Genomic DNA, 24,507 nt, shown 5'->3' on the forward strand with positions numbered 1-24,507 from the left:
GGGCGTGTCCAACGACGCGACAAAGTTGAGAAAAGTTCAACTTTGGAGCGACTAACGGAAGCGACAGCCAATAGGAGAGACAAGGGGAGAGCTCACGTGATCCTTCTCTCTCAGCTCCTGCAGTAACGGAAAGATGGATGAAAGGCTAATTCTTGCTGTTAGAAATTTTCCAGTGCTCTATGATATGTCTCTTCCCACGTACAAGGACATTTTTAAGAAAAATACTGCGTGGAAAGGTGTATCTGAGATTACGGGGATTTTATGGACCCAGGCAGAACGGCATTTGCATTTTCGCCGCAGATAAACAGCCGCTCTGGCAAACAGCACGCCTGGTTTCTCATTCATCTTTGATATAAAGCATTTTATGTACTGATTCCATTTATATTTAGTCTTTTCCCTCCAAAATGTTTGTTTTTAGTGGCAAGAAAAGAGATTCGCTGTCAACAGCAATGGAATGACATCCGTGAATGTCATTTATAAACGTTACTAGGCAACCAGTAGTGGGAACACCCACTAGCGACTTCACCGCCAGCCACTGGCGACCTGCAGCGATAAAGTCGCTGGCAGACGTTGATGCCATTTGCTACAACGTATTTATGTGAGACTGGATTCTCAGCTTTGGTCTGCCTTAAGACCAAAGGGTATAGGTACAGACTGTTTGTGGAAAATTATCTAAGACTGTCCCCAATTCGGCCTAACATCGCTGCATTATGTAAGAACATCCAGGCACATCCCTCACATTGATTAAACTGGTGATGTGGATGGAGAGGTCTATTCTGTGTGGTTTACTACAATTTAGTTTACTGTTTACTATTTAGTTTACTATTACTATTGTTAATGTGTTCTCTTTTTTATTATTATTTTACAACAGAGAAGTATAGAAAATATACAATGTTATCATATGTGAAAAGCAATACTTATCAGTATGTAATAAGTTAACAAAATCTTTAATGAGATTTTGGATATGTGTTGTAGGCCTATTGTGTGTGAGATTGGGTGCATATCTGTTTAAAATCATTATATTCAGCACATTTGTATCATGTGTTGACTTTTGATGAGATTTGTATCATATTTTTATGATTCTATTCACTATTCTCGACAAAATTGATAAAAATAAATATTATTAAATAAAAAAAACCTTGTTGTTAACAATTGGTGGTGTTGGGGGTACTCCGGAAGATCTATAATGTCTCAGGGGGTACATGCCTGTTAAAAGTTTGGGGAACCACTGGTTTAGATAAACACGAGGATGGGTAAATAATAACATAATGTTCATTTTTCAGTAAACTATCACTTTATACCATTTTTAACTCCTTTCCTTCTATCTATCCATCCATCTTACCAGTCTAGAATGGCCATTTAACTGCTGTGGTAACTGCAATTTCTGAGCAACTGAACACGTAAAAGCTAATTTTTAATCACACTACCCTAGCAAACACCAACAATCTTTGCATCTTGTGTGACTCGTGTGTCGTTTTTTTTTAATGACTGTTATAGTTTGTCTGATATTTGAAATGCATTCAATCCTGAAACTTATTTGTCCCACTTTACCTGATGTCCCAATTTACCTACAGGAAATGATGGATCTCTGGCGGTCTAACGGCGATTGCTGCTCAAACGAGTCCGTACCGGTGATATCATTTAAAGAAGCTGTACTTGAAGATGTCAGTGTCAGCTGTACTGACGAAGGACAACCTCCTGATCTATTAGTCAATCTGCCAATGGGCAGAGGAAGAGCGGTGGACATTTTAGAAGAGGAGCTCATCACAGGAGGCGTCACGTTTACCACAGGTGCCAAAACCTTGCCCACATTTGGCAGGCCGGACGTTCTGCAGCGCAAAGAGGAAGCCGAGTTGGACATGTCTGTTGATATTGCTACCAGTCATCAAAAAGCAGCCTTTAAGAAAGACATTCCTGAGTTCTCAGATGCATGGGAGGTAGATATTCCTGATACTCTGACAGCGGTGACAGTGGTGGACTCTGACAGCGAGGCGAAGAATGTGTTTTTTCATGAGCTGGATCAATTGGTGCAGGTTGCATTACATGCACGCATCCCTGAAGTTCTGGTGAGGAGCTGGGCTGCTGATATGATTGTCGCTCTGGATGTGCTGCATCAGGAAGGAATTATATGCAGAGACCTGAACCCCAACAACATACTGCTAAACCACACAGGTAATGCACACACACACATACACACTACATACTGCTCAAGCACAGTGTTGAAGCACATGCATATGTTCCTAACACACACTACATATTGCTCAATCGTGTTTCATTTAAGCAATATTGCACTTGCTTTTGTGCACGGCACGGCAGAGAGCACAGCGCACTGAAATGTCAAAGCCTGAAATGTATTTCCCTCCGCCAACTGACTGAAGTATGCAGTGTGGGAATATTATGGTTATTTAAAAGACCCACAAGGCATCAACAATGTTGATGGCTATCCGATTGTAAACTTTGTAAAAAAAAAAAAGCAGTGCAGCTCCCACCCCCTCTCTCGGCCTCTCGCACGTGTGCGCATGTGTAACAGGATAGCTGTGCGGTATGTGTAAACCTCACTCCCCTGGCCTCAAGAGGTGCACTAGTGACTGACACTAGAGGCTGTAGCCTTTAGCCTCCTTGTTAGTGCACCCGCCCCACGTGCCAGAGATGTTTGAATCCGGCTTACAGTGGTGTGCGCCTCCTGAGGCCAGGGGGAGTGAGGTTTACACATACCGCACAGCTATCGCAAACCAGCTGGCTCCTTTTACACTCACCCCCTAAACCTCATTCCCATCCGGGTCACGGTAACACTGTTACGGTCCTCCTCAACCCGGTCCGAGCGAGATTTGGACCAACATCTACGGCATGGCAGGCAGGCACGCTAACTACTAGGAGGCTTAAGGCTACAGCCTCTGGTGTCAGTCGCTAGTGTGCCTCTTGAGGCTAGGGGAGTGAGGTTTACACATACCACACAGCTATCACGTACCAGCTGGTTCCGCTACACATGTGCGGGTTGGGACATGGCTTTTGCACTCTTTGTATGGTGGAATTTATTAACCATCGCAGTCAGGCACAAACAAGTCAGTCAGACACTTGTGAATGCATGAGGCAAACAGCGTATCCTGAAAATGTAGAAATTATATTCTTATCTCGAATGTAAATCTGTTTATTGATGTGAAAATGTGCAACGAGCATAGCTATGTTGGCGCCAAACAGTAGAAAAACTAATGGTTTTAATGTTATCATAAAGGGTGAAAATGAGATGACAGGGTGATTTATTAAAAAAAAAACATATTTTTATCCATTTCACTTGTCATTGTATTTCCTTCATTCATAAGATGCACCTGATGAGAAATATCTGGAAACAATTTCATATTTTAATATAGGACTATGTATTATAATTTATAATGTTGCCTGCGTTTCAAAAATCGGTTGGGGACATCAATGAACTATAAAGATTTCAAATGTATTTATTTATTTATACATCCGGAAAAATGCCCGAACATCACATCCTGGGCCATCGTCCATCCAGTCAGTCAGTCATTGCTGTATTTTTCTAATAATTTTTGCTAGGCACCTTAATACCATGATACCGCTGTATTTTTTGGAAGGTAATCATACTGTGAACATTTCATACCGTTACACCCCTACTTGGGACATTGCACACTTCATCATTTAGAAACCACGTGAAATCAAAGTTGTAATTCTTGGCATGTTTTATACATTTTTCAACAAACGTTTTAAATTAATGATTACAATTTTATTTGAAAATGCCAGAAAAGTGGGGCGGTCACGTGACACCATATGAGGATCAGACGTGTGTTTAGAGGTGTTGCCACATATGGAGAAAAGGAAATCATATAGTTGACACTTTAATGTATCCCTTTTGCAAATTCCTGAATTCCAACAAATTCTAAAGGCTGAAATCAATGTCTTTTATGGAGACCAACTGGTCCTCAGTATCCTCTGTGGGCATGGCTTGGGGCATTTCTTAGGGGTCGGATCATACATTATGCCTTATTCACCCAAAAATCCAAAGCACAATAACAGATAGTTGACACTTTAATGTATCCCTTTTGCAAATTCCTGAATTCCAACAAATGCTAAAGGCTGAAATCAATGTCTTTTATGGAGACCAACTGGTCCTCAGTATCCTCTGTGGGCATGGCTTGGGGGGTACTTAAGGCATTTCTTAGGGGTCGGATCATACATTATGCCTTATTCACCCAAAAATCCAAAGCACAATAATTGTGGAATAGGAAGAGAATATAAAAAGTGCAGAGGCAGAGCTGAAGCGCCACTTGTCGTCTAATGGCCTCAGACAATTGACCCGATTGAAATACATATATAATACTATTTTGTGACGGAAGGTGGAGTTTTGGCTATTCAGGGCAAGACAGTCATACTTTGAGTTGGGGGACAAAACAGAGAAGCTTTTGGCTAGAAACATAAAACAGAGGGAGTCTTTTTCTACCATTCCCTCAGTGAAATCTGCTGGTGGTAAAATTTTTACCACCAGCAGATTACATAGTCTGATCATTCACCACTGACCCCATTACTCTTCTGGTAACATTGGACGTTTCATTAATATCATGTGGGCAGTGGCGAACGATCAGACTCCTGTCACTGCCATCTCACTTGACGTCAAATAGGCCTTTGATATGGTAGGATGGGATTACCGGCAGGGTGGCCCTCTTTCCCCCTTATTGTTCTGTCTTGCCCTGGAACCATTGGCAGCCACGATAAGAAAGGATGAAGATTTTCCAGGGGTGGTGGCAGGAGGTGTGGTGCATAAGCTTTTGCTTTATGCAGATTATGTTTTAGTATTCGTCTCCGACCCTACTAGACCAATGCCTTGCCTTAATTCCTTTTCTAAATTCTCAGGATACAGAGTCAATTGGTCTAAATCTGAAGCTTTGGCTCTGACAGCATACTGCCCAGTAACGGCTTTTCATAATGGTTGCGATTAGGATTCTTTATTGTAGAAGATCAGGAATATCAGTCTACATGTCAGAACATGATGTCTTGCACTGCAGTCATCAAGTCTGATTTAAAGCAGTAGTTCACCCAAAAATTTTAATTCTCTCATAATTTATTCACCCTCATGCCATCCCAGTTGTGTATACTTTCTTTTGCTGAACACAAACAGATAAAAATGTGTTTGTCTTTGTATGGTTAAATCCATATCTTCAGAGGCTTTATAATTAGTGTGGTTGAGAAACATCAATATTTAAGTCAATTTTTAACTATCAATCTCAACTTTGACTTTCTTTTTCTTGTGTTTTTGGCGATTTGCCTTCTTTGTGCATATCGCCACTTACTAGACAGGAAGGACAATTTATTGCAAAACATGAATTAAATATTTATCTGTTTCTCACTCACAGCTATCATATTGCTTCTAAAGATATATATTTAACCACTGGAGTCTTATGGACTACTTTTTACAGAAAATCAGATGTAATGTCTGTAACATCTCAAAAACATGAATAACCAAACTTCTGGAAACATAAACAATTTCATAAAACTCTGACTTTCCATAGCTTAGTATTATTTAAAACTTCACAACTTTGTCCAGCTGTGCCCATATAAGGACATCCTATTTCCTTTTTAAAAAGAAAAAATTATGGGAAATGGAATATGCTCACAGAGTGGTACGCTCTGGTCTTAGGATGTTAAGGAAGCATACAGTGACTATGTTTACATGGACACCAGAAAGCGGCTTATTGGAAAGTGGCATTCCCGTTTATTTGCACAGTGAAAGCTGTGCACTCCTTACTCCCATATACATGTGGCTCTGTCATTAAGTAGCTTTCTCCACTGCATAGTAAGTACTCCACAATGCTTGTTGTTGCACTGTTTGTTTCCTTAACTTTCTATCGCAACTTGCAGAAGAATTGTGCTGCAATAGTGGGGTTATTCTCTTATGTAAATCTCCAGGATTCCCCCAATGTATGAGCACATGTATACGAATGTGAGGGGCAGTCAATATTTTACATTGGTGAGTAGTTTAGTGTATATGCTTTTCCCACTGTTCTCCCAGAAATGTTGAATTCTTTCGGCTGTGTTGAATTTAGGGCTGAAACAATTAGTCGACAACATCGGCAATAAAAAAAATTTGGACAAAAATGTTCATTGTCGAATAGCCGTTTGATCTCATTTAACGTAACATGAGATCATATAAAACTCTAATGATGATGCGTGAGAGCAGCACTGCAGCTCTTGCATGACTGAGGAAGAATTATACAGATCACAGTCCAAATGCACTCTAAACTTTCAGCCATCGTAAGCCTCTGAACACACAACTGGAAAATTTGCCATTGGCTTGTGTTAGCTCTGCCCAACAGGATGTCAGCCAGTTTGGTTTGTTTGAAAAAATGCCTGCTCTGGAATTTGAAATACTCCTCCTAGTGGATTTATGCGACAGGCAACAAACGTAGCCAACATCATGCCAAGACATTGAATATGCTAAATTGCAAACAGATAAAAAAAATATTGAACAGTGTTGCCATGGCGAGGCGATACATTTATGGTGAAAAATGAGAAACAGCAAGTGCTCATATCTTCGTCATGCGTTATGTGATTTAGATCAAAATTGAGATTTATATTTTATATTGGGGGCTGATCACATGGATGTGACTGTCGTGGGGCACGGTCATAGTGCCACCAGCTGGCAGCAGGAAGTGTGTCACCTTTTACAGACTTTGGAATAGCACTCTCATTTTTACCAAGTTAATTTCATTTTTACTGTAAAAGATGCATTTTTGGGATGCTCCATAGTACACCTTTTTTCAGCTACAATCTCTAAACTCGTTACATATATAGATCTCATCAAGCCGGCCAACTTCTCGCTGACAGTCTTAAGCTCCCCACAACAGGAAGTCAGCCAGGTAGTGGGTATAAATTTGACATGCTTGGTCTGATCAGCTTCAAATTGTGCATGGTTACCAATGGGCCATTCCTGATTACACCAACATGGCAATTACAAGTCATAGTTTAGCGCCACCTATATTGAAATAGTTATGCTGCACTTTGAAGTAGAGTTTATATAGAATATATCTTTAGGGTTTATCTGGGGTACCAGAGAGTTTATGTCACTTGTCTGAAAAGTAGTCACCAAATCCTACAAATTAAGGTGCAGTATTAATCTGAATACGGTCTGTTGATGTGTCATTAAGGGGTTGCTATGGCAATGAATGATGGGATGCCAAATTGGAAGTGGTAATAACTCTGCTGGTTAGGACGATGGGTCTGAAACTGCAAGCAGTTACTCAATACCACTCCTGATCACACCCATTTGGCTTTCATGAAAAATGCTTATGAATTGAAAACACACCGAGTAGTCAAACATATTTAGCATTTTACCAAGAAAATTTTTGTCAAATTAGCATTGCTGATGTTAACATAAATATTATTTTTTTGAGTATGTTTTTTTTTTATGTTGCTGTGGACAGAACACAAGAACTGTTATGGTCTGGTATTGGTTTAACAAGGATCCAGAAGCACAGTTTAATACTTGCTCTTGGTCCATTTGCCTAAGCCACCAAGTAGTCAGACCCAAGTTCTGTTCATGTTATATATTCAATTTGTAGCAGAACAATACTGCTGATGATAATATAAACATTACTCTGTTCCCATACACATTTGTTAGGCAATATAAGTTGGAATAAACTTACACTTAAGTATTTATGGATATGATTATGTTGTTTGGCAGGCGCTATATTCAGTTACACAATTTTATATGTTATAGAAACACGGTTATGTTTGTGAAAATGTACAATGAATTGCTTCATTTGTACTGAAATATACTGACATAACTTGTGCAATGGTATCTACACTCACCTAAAGGATTATTAGGAACACCTGTTCAATTTCTCATTAATGCAATTATCTAATCAACCAATCACATGGCAGTTGCTTCAATGCATTTAGGGGTGTGGTCCTGGTCAAGACAATCTCCTGAACTCCAAACTGAATGTCAGAATGGGAAAGAAAGGTGATTTAAGCAATTTTGAGCGTGGCATGGTTGTTGGTGCCAGACGGGCTGGTCTGAGTATTTCACAATCTGCTCAGTTTCTGGGATTTTCACGCACAAGCATTTCTAGGGTTTACAAAGAATGGTGTGAAAAGGTAAAAACATCCAGTATGCGGCAGTCCTGTTGGTGAAAATGCCTTGTTGATGCTAGAGGTCAGAGGAGAATGGGCCGACTGATTCAAGCTGATAGAAGAGCAACTTTGCTTGAAATAACCACTCGTTACAACCGAGGTATGCAGCAAAGCATTTGTGAAGCCACAACACGCACAACCTTGAGGCGGATGGGCTACAACAGCAGAAGACCCCACCGGGTACCACTCATCTCCACTACAAATAGGAAAAAGAGGCTACAATTTGCAAGAGCTCACCAAAATTGGACAGTTGAAGACTGGAAAAATGTTGCCTGGTCTGATGAGTCTCGATTTCTGTTGAGACATTCAGATGGTAGAGTCAGAATTTGGCGTAAACAGAATGAGAACATGGATCCATCATGCCTTGTTACCACTGTGCAGGCTGGTGGTGGTGGTGTAATGGTGTGGGGGATGTTTTCTTGGCACACTTTAGGCCCCTTAGTGCCAATTGGGCATCGTTTAAATGCCACGGCCTACCTGAGCATTGTTTCTGACCATGTCCATCCCTTTATGGCCACCATGTACCCATCCTCTGATGGCTACTTCCAGCAGGATAATGCACCATGTCACAAAGCTCGAATCATTTCAAATTGGTTTCTTGAACATGACAATGAGTTCACTGTACTAAAATGGCCCCCACAGTCACCAGATCTCAACCCAATAGAGCATCTTTGGGATGTGGTGGAACGGGAGCTTCGTGCATCCCACAAATCTCCCATCAACTGCAAGATGCTATCCTATCAGTATGGGCCAACATTTCTAAAGAATGCTTCAGCACCTTGTTGAATCAATGCCACGTAGAATTAAGGCAGTTCTGAAGGCGAAAGTGGGTCAAACACAGTATTAGTATGGTGTTCCTAATAATCCTTTTGGTGAGTGTATACATGATCAATCAATATTCCATTTTCAATGGTAGGTTCTTTGACATACTGAGCATAGCCTAGGTTTGCCACGAATGTAGACGTGTGTGTTTTCAATTCATCATGGTTCCAATCAACCAATTAAAAATATATTATCTGACATATTGTTTAATGTATTGCAGAGTTTGGAAATATATTTTTGAAACAAAGATAAGCGATATTGTGGTGGCCTCTAAATATCAATATGTTAACATTGGGAATGTCCAAAATATTAATTCTACAGTATATGCCAACACCACCATGTTTTTGGTGTTGAATTGAGTTCAATAGAGGGTTGTCTGTACTGTAAGCAAAACAACGTGGAGCACTGTGAAAGTGATAGCATTCAACCAAGTGGATTCACTTGATATGTTTGCAGACAGCCATGTCTCTGTTACAACTATAAATATAGGATTGGAGTGAAGCCGTTAAATCTAGCAAATGGCAGTGTAAACCCTGAATGTTCATTTAGAAAATGTTGTTGGTGTTATGTGGTGAAATATTATAAAGTTAAAACTCTGGCATTGTGTTGATTCATTCTTGGATGTTGTTTTTACTATAAATTACTTTATCAGCAAAATCTTGAATGATCAACCCACTTAAAAACTTGACTTGACTTAAAGCAACATATGCCTGTCCCGCTGCAAAAATCTTTTTTTAGTGATATGACTGCTTCATTGACAATCATTAATCATTACACTTTGTGTACAGTGCAAGCCAATAGCAACTTTAATGGGAACTGCTTACGCAACCCACACATGCTGTTAACTCGCTCTTCCTCTAAAGTAATTGGAGTGGAATTCATGATGTTTCTAGGTGGTGGTGTATGCTTTCTAGTGGTATTCCCAACTTTATCATCATCAAACTGAACACTTACTACATTCACAATTGTGTTACAGTACCACAGACATCATTTACAAGCCCATAAGCAACATCGGTATACTTAATTGATATGACTTGCGCACCTTTACCTAATAGCAACTTTTCCGGTAAACAGGAACTAAATACTTTGGAAAAGTGTCTCTTTTTAAGTTGCATTTGTCCAGTTTGTTGATTTTTCTCAAAATACTGAGCATCTACACAAATCTGGTATGGGCAATATGCAATTATCTGTTTGTTGGGAAAATGTGTAAAGTGGAAGAGGTTTGCCCAGTTTCCCTACTTTTGAACATATTTATGTCATTTAAGTCTTAATATTGAATGCAGTTTATTCAATATTCTTTTTTCTTTTTTTTGCACTTTTCCTCCCAATTTGGCATGCCCAATTCCCAATGTGCTTTTAAGTCCTTGTGGTCAAGTAGTGATTCGCCTCAATCCGGGTGGCGGAGGATGAATCCAAGCTGCCTCCGTGTCTAAGACATCAACCTGCACAACTTATCACGTGGCTTGTTGAGAGCATTGCCACGGAGACATAGCACGTGTGGATGCTACAGTGGATGGAGTGAAGCATCCACACAATCAAATCACAATGCGCCCCACCGAGAACGAACCACATTATAGAGCACACGAGGAGGTTACCCCATGTGACTCTACCCTCACTAGCAGCCAGGCCAATTTGGTTGCTTAGGAGACCTGGCTGGAGTCACTCAGCATGCCCTGGGATTCAAACTAGTGAACTCCAGGGGTGGTAGCCAGCATCTTTACCACTGAGCTACCCTGTATTTTGTAAATACAATGGTTTTCCTCTCACAGGTGACACTTGGAAAAAATCTCACACAGCAGTTATACTAACTTTACCAAATGGATAGTAGTCACCAGTCTGCTTTATTTGTCTAAGCCTAACATGGACATAGGTTAGTAGGCTTTGATTTGCCATGGAAATTTCATCTATAAATCAGTATATGCAAGTCACTAAATACCACACTAAATACGCATTGTATTTACTTTTTCTTCTCCTAGAGGTAAGGCAATTTTACATCTGTCCCGATTGAAAATGTACTATCGATGATCTTGGCACTATAGTTGAAAGTAGTCATTCCTGTAGGTACTGTCAGTAGAACAGAAACTTTGTCTGGTGAAGTTGTAATTTGGTATAATAATCTGGTTGCTTCATAATGAAGAGCTCTGATTAAATGTGACTTTCCTGTTCTTGCACCTCCAGTAACAAATACATGGAAAGGCTCTGGCTTTTTACATCTAAATGGTGCGAGTTACCTATTGTTCTTCTAGGCATTTATTATTATTATTAGGGCCCGAGCACCGATGGTGCAAGGACTGTATTGTATCTACTCCATTTATTATTATTATTAGGGCCCGAGCACTGAGGTGAGGGCACAGTTAACAATAAACAGGCAAATAATGAGATGACCACAAGGAATAAGTAGGGAATGCAACCAGAGTGAAGCTAGTAAATCATTGCTGTGATCAGCATCTCCCCAAGATCGATCACAATTCCCATGGAAATGCTAATCACGTGCCTGCTCCACCTGTGAGACACGAGGGAGAGAGAAAAACAAACAATGTATGAGCCGGCACAAATGCCGGAACCATGACAATTAGTTCTTTGTTGGTAACCAGTTGGTAATTTATGCTTTGGATAATTATGGGGCGAACATGCAGTATCCTAAACTTATTTATGTCCTCATTTGCCCTACATTAATTTAGAGGCTATTTAAACAGTTGTGCATATGAATAACGAATTTTGACAGTGCACAGAGAAAAAAATGCAAAAACAGAATTGCAACGAATTTACAAACCTAAATGACTTCTGTGCTCACATTAAAATCTACTAACTTAGCACCTAATGCCTTTAATTAGATTAGTTCATTTAATGTAAAGCCGGTTTATGGATAAATAAAATTGGAAAATAACTTGATTACAATATAATCTTTAGATCTAAACATTTTTTATTCAATAATTATATTAAATTATTGTAAAAAATGTCAAATTAATCAGTTATCAAAAAACATCATGGTTACTGTTGTAACCTCCGTTCCCTGAGGGAGGGAACGAGATGTTGTGTAGAATGAAGTGACACAAGGGTCTTCCTTGGGAGTCTTGCGTACCTCTGAAGTTGAGAAAAGGCCAATGTGAAATTGGTAGACAGAATTTGCATGCCCCGCCCCCGGACATACAGTATCTCACATAAGTGAGTACACCCCTCAAATTTTTGTAAATATTTGATTATATCTTTTCATGTGACAACACTGAAGAAATGACACTTTGCTGCAATGTGAAGTAGTGAGTGTACAGCTTGTATAACAGTGTAAATTTGCTGTCCCCTCAAAATAACTCAACACACAGCCATTAATGTCTAAACCGCTGGCAACAAAAGTGAGTACACCCCTAAGTGAAAATGTCCAAATTGGGCCCAAAGTGTCAATACTTTGTGTGGCCACCATTATTTTCCAGCACCGCTTTAACCCTCTTGGGCATGGAGTTCACCAGAGCTTCACAGGTTGCCATTGGAGTCCTCTTCCACTCCTCCATGACGACATCACAGATCTGGTGGATGTTAGAGACCTTGTGCTCCTCCACCTTCCATTTGAGGATGCCTCACAGATGCTCAATAGGGTTTAGGTCTGGAGACATGCTTGGCCAGTCCATCACCTTCACCCTCAGCTTCTTTAGCAAGGCAGTGGTCATCTTGGAGGTGTGTTTGGGGTCGTTATCATGCTGGAATACGAAGGGAGGGGATCATGCTCTGCTTCAGTATGTCACATTACATGTTGTCATTCATGGTTCCCTCAATGAACTGTAGCTCCCTAGTGCCGGCAGCACTCATGCAGCCCCAGACCATGACACTCCCACCAACATGATTGACTGTAGGCAAGACACTTGTCATCCATGTCCTTAGTCTGCTTGTCTTCAGCAAACTGTTTTCGGGCTTTCTTGTGCATCATCTTTAGAAGAGACTTCCTTCTGGGACGACAGCCATGCAGACCGATTTGATGCAGTGTGCGGCGTATAGTCTGAGCACTGACAGGCTGACCCCCCACCCCTTCAACCTCTGCAGCAATGCTGGCAGCACTCATACATCTATTTCCCAAAGACAACCTCTGGATATGATGCTGAGCACGTGCGCTCAACTTCTTTGGTCGACCATGGCGAGGCCTATTCTGAGTGGAACCTGTGCTGTTAAACCGCTGTATAGTCTTGGCCACCGTGCTGCAGCTCAGTGGCAGGGTCTTGGCAATCTTCTTATAGCCTAGGCCATCTTTATGTAGAGCAACAATTATTTTTTTCAGATCCTCAGAGAGTTCTTTGCCATGAGGTGCCATGTTGAACTTCCAGTGACCAGTATAAGGGAGTGTGAGAGCGATGACACCAAATTTAACACACCTGCTCCCATTCACATCTGAGACCTTGTAACACTAACAAGTCACATGAGGAGGGGAAATGGCTAATTGGGCCCAATTTGGACATTTTCACTTAGGGGTGTACTCACTTATGTCGCCAGCGGTTTAGACATTAATGGCGTGTGTTGCGTTATTTTGAGGGGAAAGCAAATTTACACTGTTATACAAGCTGTACGCTCACTACTTTACATTGTAGCAAAGTGTCATTTCTTCAGAAAAGATATAATCAAATATTTACAAAAATGTGAGGGGTGTACTCACTTTTGTGAGATACTATAAGTGTATAAAGGAAATCAGGTGTGCGTCTGTCAGTCTGGATTTGCACTGAGGAGCCGAGAATAAGGCATGGCCATTTACAGTGGTAGGTCTAGTGCTGTGGCAGGAGGGACACAACGTCTCGTTCCCTCAGGGAACGGAGGTTACAACAGTAACCATGACGTTCCCCTTCTGTCACTCACTTGACGTTGTGTTAAATGAAGTGACACAAGGTGTCCCATTCAAAAGCACCACACACTAGTCTATGTTACGTGAACTGACAAGACTAGAGGCTACATGCTAGAGACAACTGTGTCGACTGCACGTAGCCCTCCCCAACCCCCCCAAAAGATATGTCATATACTGACCTTAGGTTCCCGGCACCCCTGAGGGGGGAACAGGTGCTACATGACTAGCATGAGAGCAAGCCCGGCCTTTTCCCTTTCTATGTCTCTCGCAGACAGTGGGATGGTGGGACTGCCCAAGGGAGACGTGGGTTCGCCGACAGGGGGACCGTACTGGTGAGTATGTGCCGGACCGAACTCCAGGCTGTTGTCGCTGACAGAGAACGCTTGCAGGTCCCCAACCCTCTTGATGGAGGCTAACGCGATCAGGAGGGCCATCTTCAGGGAGAGGGCTTTGAGCTCAACTGAATCAAGAGGCTCAAACGGGGGTTTCTTAAGGCCTGTGAGGACCACTGAGAGATCCCAGGAGGGGAACAGGCTTGGCCGGGGAGGGTTCAGTCTCCGGACGCCTTTAAGGAACCTGATAATAAAGTCGTGCTCACCCAGGGACTTGCCATCTACTGCGTTGGGGTGGGCCGCAATAGCAGCTACATACACCTTCAAGGTGGAGGGGGACAGCCTCTCCTGCAGGAAGAAAGCACTAACCAAACTGCGCATCTCTGTGGGTCTTCGGCTTGGGAAGAACACCAATTCACAAACGAGCGCCACTTTAGGGTGTAAAGTTGCCGTGGAGGGAGCTCTGGCTTGGTTGATCATGTTTACCATTGCAGGTGGTAGATTCACTAGATCTTCCGTGTCCCGTCCAGGGGCCAGACGTGGGGGTTCCAGAGGTCTGGGCGCAGGTGCCAGAGGGCCCCCGTCCCTGAGAAAGAAGGTCCTTCCTCAGGGGAATTTTCCAGGGAGGTGCTGTCGTGAGGAGCGTAATATCCGAGAACCAGGTCCGGGTGGGCCAATAAGGAGCCACCAAGTTGACCTGTTCCTCATCCTCCCTGATCTTGCACAGCACCAGTGCAAGGAGACTCACTGGGGGAAATGTGTACTTGCGCAGCCCCCAGGGCCAGCGCGTCTGTCCCAAGAGGAGCATCTGTCAGGGAGTACCAGAGTGGGCAGTGGGAGTTGTGTGCATACTCATACTCATGAAACTTTGCACACGCATCAGAATTAGGTGTGGCAAAAAGGCACGATAGCACCACCTACAAACTTTCAACTATGTGTGCTATATGCTACGTTTCACCTACCCATAGGAAAATCGGTAAACCCTGTTTAACATGCCAATACCTACAAAAAAGTCTCTTGGACCCATGCCCTAAACTCAATGGGAATCAGCCATTTCGATTTTTCTCTTAAATTTTGGCTCAGTTTTTGCCATTTTCAGGCCTCGTACTTCAACAAACTCCTCCTAGAGATTTAATCAGATCTACTTCTTATTTAGTTATTGTAATCTAATGGCCTTGGCAATGCTAAATTGCAAAGCTTTTGAGTTTTCACTGCACGGCACGGCCATGACAGTCTGACAAATTTCAATGTTTCACCATGAAACAGGAAGTTGTTATAACTCATACATACAATGTCCATTCTACCCCAAACTTCACATTTTGATAATGGTCTCGCCCTGAATACATCTACGTGCCAATATTCAGTTTTATTCATAGCGCCACCTACTGGCAACAGCCAATTTCAGGTCTTGTACTTTTAACAATTTCCTCCCAGAGATTTAATCAGATCAACATTATATTTAGTCAGTCTTAATCTAAAGACCTTGGTGATGTTAAATTGTGAAGCTTTTGAGTTTTTGTTGAAGGGCATGTCTGTGGCGGCCTGACAAATTTCAAAATGAAACGAGTCACATTTTTGAGGACTAAACATACTCGAAAACTCATGAAACTTTGCACACATCTCAAACGTGGGGGATATTTACATCAGATACTGGTTTTAGAATTAATGTGGCTATTGTGGGTCACGGTAGTGTCACCAACTGGCAGAAGGAAGTGTGTCACTTTTAACAGACTTTGAAATATCCCTCTTGTTTTTTTACACGAATTGCTTCAAAAAATTTAGAATAATGTCTGGACAGTGCAGATTAAAAATTCTGAAGGGATTCTTGATATCTTAAATATTGTTGCCATGGCATTAAATGTCATCATTCATTTTTGTATATTCACATGTTTCAAGTTATTGGACATGCTTGTATTTTCAAGTTTATTGTTAATAAAAATACTTTTGAGAGCTTTTTCGGATGCGTACTGTTTGAAAGGTTTGACTTGACTTCCTCCGTAACGCTTTAATTTAGAAAAGTCTCACTAGAATTTAAATGGGTTTCATCGGTTTTGAGGTCTGTGCAGTGTGCACCACAATATCAAGGGAAGCCAGGTTGTTGAGCATGTGTGCCAGTGAGCAGAGCAGATCATGAGCGGGAGTTGGTTCCATTACACTCGTGCGAAAGCTTTAATCGGTCTGCAAAAAAATATTGCAGTGCGGATGAGAAGCCTTTAGCTGAATGTGAGTTTTTCATAAAATTTTCACTAGACCAATCTGTCATGTCCTTGATTAAATTTGATCTGTGTTCATCTACTGACTAACAAAATCCCAAGATTGATTGTGGCAAATGTAGTGATAAAATTAACATATTATGTGAAATCTATTTGAGTGATTGAATAGGTCATTAAGAATGACCATTTATCAAAATAGGTGATTTAAAATAATCTCGTATTGTGCATAAAATAATTAATATTCATGACTTTCGCAGCACTGCCACCCAAGGTACAGTTTTCCTAGAGTTACAGAAGATCAGGCATTAACAGAATATAAAACTGTAATGTCTATGAGTCATCATTGTGTATAGTTTGATAAAATACAATTGTGAATTGTGTTTTAAAATAAGTAATTAAATAATAATTGTATTTATAACCCCAGTGAGCAAGCCGAAGGCAACTGTGGCATGGAACACAAAACTCCATAAGATGTTGTTTAATGGAGAAAAATAACCTTGGGAGAAACCAGACTCACTGTGAGGGCCAGTTCCCCTCTGGCTAAACAATATGAATATAATGCCAATATTACTTATGTATAGTGCAAGTCATGGTTTAAAATTATTAAACTAAATAATTGTTAAGGGACAGTGTTTAAACAAAGATTTTGTATGCACTGTAAGATTAATGACTAATGTCTTTGAAGTCAATCCTGTATTAACTGCAGAAGTTCACATAGATGCAATTGTCCTTGTTAATTGGCTGATGAAGGGTTTTGTTGGTTGATGTATTCCAGATTGCCAGTCTTATGTCAAGCTAAGGAACTTTTAGAATTTGTTGCTGTGATTAATAGACAATGTATTGGTACTCTGGAGATAAAAAAAAAAAAAATGTATGTTGGCAAATATGTAGCAAAATTGTTACTAGACCATTGCCAGTCCATCATCATGACGTTGTAGAAACATCGAGGAACAATAGTTGTTTTTTGGTTACCATTTGGTAATTTTGTATTTTAATGATTATTCTATGTAGTAGTGTAACCTAATTTATGTTCTTATTTTCCCAACACAATTTAAAGGTGTAAAACTTAAAGATGGGAAAGGACCTGCTTGACAAACACATAGACATTTAATAACACTTTTCAGCCTCCAAAGAACAAAAACACGCACTGCTTTTCAGCCAGCTGCCTCAAATCCTAAAGACACGCGGCAAGTTTCGTACACCTCTCTCCCGTCAGCCACTGTCTTTTCTCCTTAAATTCTCCTGCCTCCCCTCTCTCCCCTCTATCTATCTTTATATATATATATATATATATATATATATATATATATATATATATATATTAGGGATGCACCGAAATTTCGGCCGCCGAACATTTTCGGCCGAAAGAGAAAAAAGGCCGAAAATATATACCTCCTCGCCCCTCAGTGCTCTGATTTCTCTCTGGATCGATCTAGCCCTTATCACGGCACTACCAAACAAAGGCCGATCATGTAAGTGGTGTGGAAATTCACATTTGCGATCTGCAGTGTTTGTTCAGCAGAACTTTCAAGATATATATATACAGAGTACAGCAAGAGATTCTACAGAAAAGTGCCCCGATCCACAGCAGTGCCACAACTAGCGCAGCTACACCACAACTTGAGACGTATCTAGCTGAACCAAGCCAGAAGCGACAATCCCCTTGACTATGGTCGCATAAACAAAGACCGCTTTCCTTTGCTTGCACGGATTGTGCACAGGTATTTATCTGCCCAAGCACCAGCACAGAGAGTGAGAGTCTATTCAGTGCAGCATCTCATGTTCTTGATGAGCTTTCTGACAGGAGAGACTGTCAGAAAGTTTAGCAACTTTTGTTCTTGAAGAGAAACCTGTCACTTGTAGTTAAATAGAAAGCGGTCCAAATTGATGTGTATAGCAATTACATTACACTTGTTCTTCACTTGAGGATACATCTGTCGTTTACAGTTGAGGTTGGATTTAGTTCAATTACTGCTGTTTTGCACTGTTGTTTTGCACAATAATTTTCACTTAAAGTGTACATACGTTTACATAAACAGAATAGAGCACTGATCTATATATATATAATTATATATTATAGTTATATATAGATCAGTGGAATAGAGGCCCTCTGCCATTCTGTGTTCTGCCTTTTTGTTCATTACTTGACTGTTTTGCATATAATAGTTTTCTAAAACTTTGAAAAAGTATAATGTTAATACAATTGTACACAAAAATATATATATATATTTTTTCTTAAATAGGTTAAAAAAAAAAAAAAAAGTAAATTTCGGTTTTCGGTTTTCGGCCAAGTGCATCCTGGATTTTCGGTTTCGGCCCAGAATTTTAATTTCGGTGCATCCCTAAAATATATATATATGTATTATGCAATATACAGAATATGACCATTTTCATATATATTATGTTTTTTAAACACTTGTGGAATTTAAATGTGTACATTAAATGCTCATATATATGAATTTTAATTTTTTTTGTTCGTATATGGCCAGTGGCGATTTCTCAGGGTCAGCAAAGTCTTCTCTGTTCCTGGGGAGTAAGTGTTATTTCCTAATTTCTTATGCATCGAAAGTATAGAAAATGGTTATTATTCCCCACAAACTTTGCTTTTGTGACCAGGACAGTGATATTTTGAAATGTACCAATTTCCAATGAGAAAATGGGCGAATTTGTGTCTTTTCATTCACATAAATCAGAAAAAAAGAACATATGAATCCAAATTAACATATATTTATACTAAAGTAATAAAAAAATGACTACAAAAGATTAAGCAGCAAGTCGTTTTTCAAGATTTACGATCATACTCTAAATCACTTTCACGAATCAGCCCCCAAATGTACTCATCATACTTCAAGGCTTCCAGCAAGGTCTTGATGCTGTTGTAATACTCTTTGAGGTGCACCGAGTGAGCCAGGGGAAGAGATGGGTACTTGTTAACATTATGGAGCAGCACGGCTTTGAGGCTCCTGGATGAGCTGTCAATGAAGAGGCACCACTCATTCTGGTTACAGGTGATTCCGATTGCCTCTGACTGGTCACATTGTGACAGAAGCAGAGCCCATCTTGACGGGTGAAGAAGCTGGAAAAAGTTTGGTGACGCTTCTTCTGATCTGCAACTTGCACACTTTCATCCAACAAGTTCCACTGCTTGAGCCTAGACGTCAAAAGCTCGGCATTGGTCTTGGTGAGACCAAGATGTCTAATCAAGTCATTGAGGTCTTTTTTGATTGGGTTAGTATGGGTTTCTCTCCTCAGCTCCACCTTGCTGCTCTCTTCTAAAGACGGCTGCTCTCTCTCTCTCCGAAGGAGTGGGCAAGGGGATCTCATGGCAGTGTGGCACCAGGGCGATGGATGAAGGAAGGTCTGGATTCGTGATAGCAGGTGCATTCTTGCCAGTCCAACATTTGGAAGGGTCCACCATGCAGAAGTAGCAGTTGCTTGAGTGGTCAGTGGGTTCCCGCAAAATTCTTGGGATAGCAAACTTCATGGCTGTCTTTTCCCCTCTGTACCATGCTACAAAAATACATTTATTTCAACCATGACTAATATGTAAAAGATTCTCACAACATTTTTCATATATGATATATTTTTTCAATAACAGTTAGAAAATTCTAGTTACTCTGTTTATTCAGCACTGAATCTATCTGTAATGTTCTGGAAAAATAGGTACATTTCAAAATATCAAAAGCAAAAGTGGTCACAAAAGCAAAGTTTGTGCGAATAATAGCATTTTCTTACTACCCAGGAACCAAAAAAAAAAAATGTGTTACACAGTGTATTTTTTCATCCTTTTTTTCAATGTATTTTCAATTGCATTCCACTCCATAATTCATCTACAAAAGAATAGCAAAGAATTAAAAAAATATGTCCAATCAGAATGTATACCTTGATGCTTACAAGCAAAGTGTGACAACTGCTTCACAAATCGCTTGCCCGAAGAAATCCACCCCATCAAGCCTTCAGAATTCCACAGAATCCCTCAACAGTGTAAGTGAATAGGCATCTAAAGTCAGATTCATCAGCCAATCAGATTGATTTATATGTTGTTGTGGGTGTGGTCTTTAGTATATATCCCAGTCCATGCCTTCTGGCTCACCTTGAGTGACGCAATCACGCTTTAAGTGATGTACGTAATTGGAAAGTGAAGGGAGCAAGATCTTGCTGATGAGTCGGCTGTCATCACTATTGGTATTGCCGTTGAGAAAGAGATCCTGATGTATTTACAAACCTGAGATGCTCTGCATGATCATGCGATTGATTAATTAACAGGAAATTAGGCTGCTTGAGCTTTCAGTATTGGATAAAGTTTTGAAAAGTAACCATGTACCCTGACGAAACAATTTATTGCACGGGCCCTGGCTGTATTTGTACAGATTTATTGTAGGTCTGTTTTAAACTTGGATACGTTTCGTTTCATTCTCAGAGGCAGAAAATTACAATACAAAAATAATTAAGGGTCTTTCAATACCCACAGCTTTCACCTAAATGTATGCTTTTTTTTGTGTGCTTTTTGTTTTTTTTGGATGCTAACTGAATAGTCAGTTATTATGCCCTAAAATATTTACATGTAATTGCATTTAAAATGTAATTAACATAATTACAGGGGTATATAATGATGATTTGAGAGTTTTCATTGCAAAACATCTTCAAAAAATGCAAATTGCATGGCAAAATTTGAGAAAAGCAGCAGCAAATTCAGCCATTTTGTAATTCCAACTAGACAATTTATGTGGCCATTTCCTAACTACACCGTAATTTGATGACCAAACTTTAGTTCTGGCAATGTAACTGATTATGATAACTGAAAAAGTAAAATTCCTGTATTAGTTGCAACAACGTAACTTTGGACCGGTGTCAGTCCATCATGATGACGTTGTGGTGTTTCACTGGGGGACAAAGGACCCAAAAGCAGAGATGACAAAAGTTCTCAATGTCAAGATAAGGTGCATCCGTCCCGGCTGCAGGAGGATGAAATCCAGTGAGCCGCAATGGGCTTGTGAAGGGTGTGTTCGTATGATAAGTGTGTGCTTTGTGGAAGTCAGGAACAATCCGAAGAGAGTCCATTGAAGTTAGTGTGTTGTGCAGCAAAGCCCAGATAATATAGTCCCCGAGACGCGGGCAGAGGAATCCTCCTCCACATGAACTGGGTACAGAACTAGCGAGGGTGACAGCAAGCAGGAAGGTAAACGCACCTCTACAGAGGGGCAACCAACAGACACGGGCATGCTCCAACTACACAAGAGAGCACAGTTAACATGTCAGTGAACAATGAATGGGCAAATAAGAGGTGACACACTAGGTTAATTGCTGTTATCAGCATTTCCTCAAGATCGATCACCATTCCCATGGAATGCTGATCGTGTGCCGGCTCCACACGTGAGACATGAGGGAGAGTGTAAAGAAGTCAATGGAAAGGAGGAGGGAGAACCGGCTTGAAGATACAAATCATATTTTAATAATAAACTGAAACAAACACACATGAAGGACTTGTCCGTAAACTATCTCTCTCCCCCGCACAATCCTCCGCAGTCGAACCTTTATTCCTCTCGGAGGCTTGATTAGCTTGATAAGGGACCGGGTGTGTATGATCACGACCGGGCCCCGCCCTCCGCCCTGCCACAGAGAGATAAAAACAAACAACAGTATCACAAGGCACAAATGCCAGAACCATGACAAATAGTTCTTTGTTGGTAACCAGTTGGTCATTTATGCTTTGAATAAATATTCTGTGTGAATATGCAGGATTCGCCCAACAATTATTTAGAGGCTATTTAAACAGTAGTGCTTATGAATAATGAATGCAGACTCAAAGTTAATGTACTTCATTTATTTTGACAGTGAACAGAAAAAATACAACAGAATTGCAACAAAATTACAAGCCTAAATGACTTCTGTGCTCATATTAAAATGTACTTGGACTATCTTAACACCTATTGCCATGAATTACATTTGTTAATTTAATATAAAGCCGGTTAATGGACAAATAAAAATGTTAAATAACTTCATTACAATATAGTCTTTCTCTTTACAATATAGATCTACATATTTTTTCAGTAAATAATTATATTAAATTATAGCAAACATGTCAAATTAATCAGTTAGCAAAACATTTTAAATTACAATTATAGATAGATAGATAGATAGATAGATAGATAGATTCTCTGAATGCAGATTTTAAAATACTGAATGGTGTTGCCATGGCGATTCACTAAATTAATGGCAAATAGAGAAACAGGAAGAGTCACATATCTACAGTGTGCATTGTTTGATTTAGGTCAAAATTGAATTGTATGTTTTTTCTTGGGTTCTAATGGATGTGGCTATTGTGGTTTATGGTCATAGCACCACCAACTGGCAACAGGAAGTGTGGCACTTACAACAGACTTTGAAATAGTCCTCTTACATTTACCCAAATTGCTTCAAAATTGTTTTGACACCGCTGATGGAAAATTTTGAAGGTATGCTTGATGGCTTTAATGGTGTTGTCATGGCAACAGATTCAATAACATTGAAGTTGTAGTCAAACTGGAATGGTGGCATATATCTATTACACATTGTATAATTAGGGTCCAAGTTTAGATTAGTGTTGAGTTGTTGCTGTGTCCGTCATGCATTGTTTTCCGAAAGCCACCAAGTGGAAATGGACTCATGGTGCTTGGGCCTGTCATCGCTGCTTGCAGCTATATTTAGTTATATTGTTTTAATTCATTTATGTAATGAAGACACGAACAATAAAATGTGTTGGCAAAACATGCATTTAAAGGTGCACTCAGTAATTCTAATCCAATACACTTTTTGTCAAATTCTGCAAATATCTCCTCACAGTCTGCAAGCTATCCGTTCTGTGGGTGGGCTGAAAAAAATCTAGAATTTGTACACCGCTCTGGATCTGTAAATGGGACAAAAACAAAGTGGATCAGACCGATCAACACAACACTACTCCAGCCAATCAGCAGTATGGGGGCAGAGTGAGAGGGAAATTCATTAGAAGAACTACAGCAAATCTGGCTGATGCGAACTTTCTAAACACCAAGGAGGGCAAATGGCTTTGAAACAGACCAAGAGAAAAAGGTCAGACAAATATAAGATAAACATCAGCAAGGCTTTTCAGGGCTGGAGAGACCTCTGAGAGATAAAAGACTTGAAGAAGGCTGCAGATGTTGCTTTTTTCTTCTCGATAGGTGGGTAACATAAATTTTGCTATGTTTCACAGAACCCATATATATGCTGTTGTTGTGATGTTAGATTTAGTAGCATTAGGAGAGTAGTGAGTGTCTGGAGCTTGTGTGGGTAAAACCGTCTCCTCGTTTTTACTGAATTTGGGGGGCAGAGCTTCCAAAGGAGGAGTGTGTTTGTTTTGGCAGTTGAGTTAGAATATCAACAGTGTTTCTCAAGAATTGCTAAGTGCACATTTAAGTGTGGAAAAACACTGCAACCGCAAACAAAGCGCCACACCAATATTTTACTATCAGACTTTTCGGCTCGCAGCATTGTTTCATACATAATCAAGAAGTCTCTGTTTTGATGACTTTGACAGTTTTGTTCACACAAAGGTTATAGTTATTAAGCTTGTTTTTGAATAGCCTATATGATATCCTATTGAGATGATGTGCTTAGCGTCTATAGCCTATTGTTAATTGTGATTGGTATCTTGTGGAAATTACTCCAGCCTAATTATACAGGGCTTTATTGACTGACTAGTCGACTAACCGTCGACATAACCCACTGACTAGTCAGTTTTTAAATTGTCATGTTCACATCCCTAATCGCAATATGCAAATGTCCATGTGCATGCCAGTCAGTGGACCTATCTATCAGTCGGAAGGGCTTCGCATAAAACTGAAAGAAATTGAAGAAACCTTCAAAGTATTTTTTTTTCTGCATTAAATATTTTTTGGCAGCTTCCCAGTGAAGCTGCCGAAGCAAATTCGATGACATTTATCTCGTGTTTGGCACTTCATAATCATTAAATATGGTGTGTTTACTGTTGTGCTGTGATGTAAAATCTTCCCTTTGATAGTACTGCCAGATCATACTGTTTCAAAATGGAATATGTCAAAACAAGAAAGAAAAATGGCATTTATCAAATAATTTCATTAGATCTTTATATACATAACTAAAAAGATTAGTTCACACTACATGTTAACTTTACAAATGTATTTGTTTCCCACATCTGAAA

At 40.1% G+C, this 24,507-nt stretch overlaps 1 protein-coding gene across 7 annotated transcripts in view; it reads left to right on the plus strand.

Moving 5' to 3' along the window:
• rps6kc1 (ribosomal protein S6 kinase polypeptide 1) overlaps positions 1–24,507 on the plus strand; it is a 167,785-nt gene that overhangs the window by 113,508 nt on the left and 29,770 nt on the right. For all 7 annotated transcript variants that reach the window (XM_052098579.1, XM_052098583.1, XM_052098581.1 and 4 more), the window contains one exon: positions 1,575–2,172. In XM_052098579.1, coding sequence (XP_051954539.1) covers positions 1,575–2,172 — 598 coding nt within the window. The remainder of the gene's footprint in view (positions 1–1,574; positions 2,173–24,507) is intronic.

The sequence above is a fragment of the Xyrauchen texanus genome, chromosome 30 (genome assembly GCF_025860055.1).
Source record: "Xyrauchen texanus isolate HMW12.3.18 chromosome 30, RBS_HiC_50CHRs, whole genome shotgun sequence".
Taxonomy (NCBI): Eukaryota; Metazoa; Chordata; class Actinopteri; order Cypriniformes; family Catostomidae; genus Xyrauchen; species Xyrauchen texanus.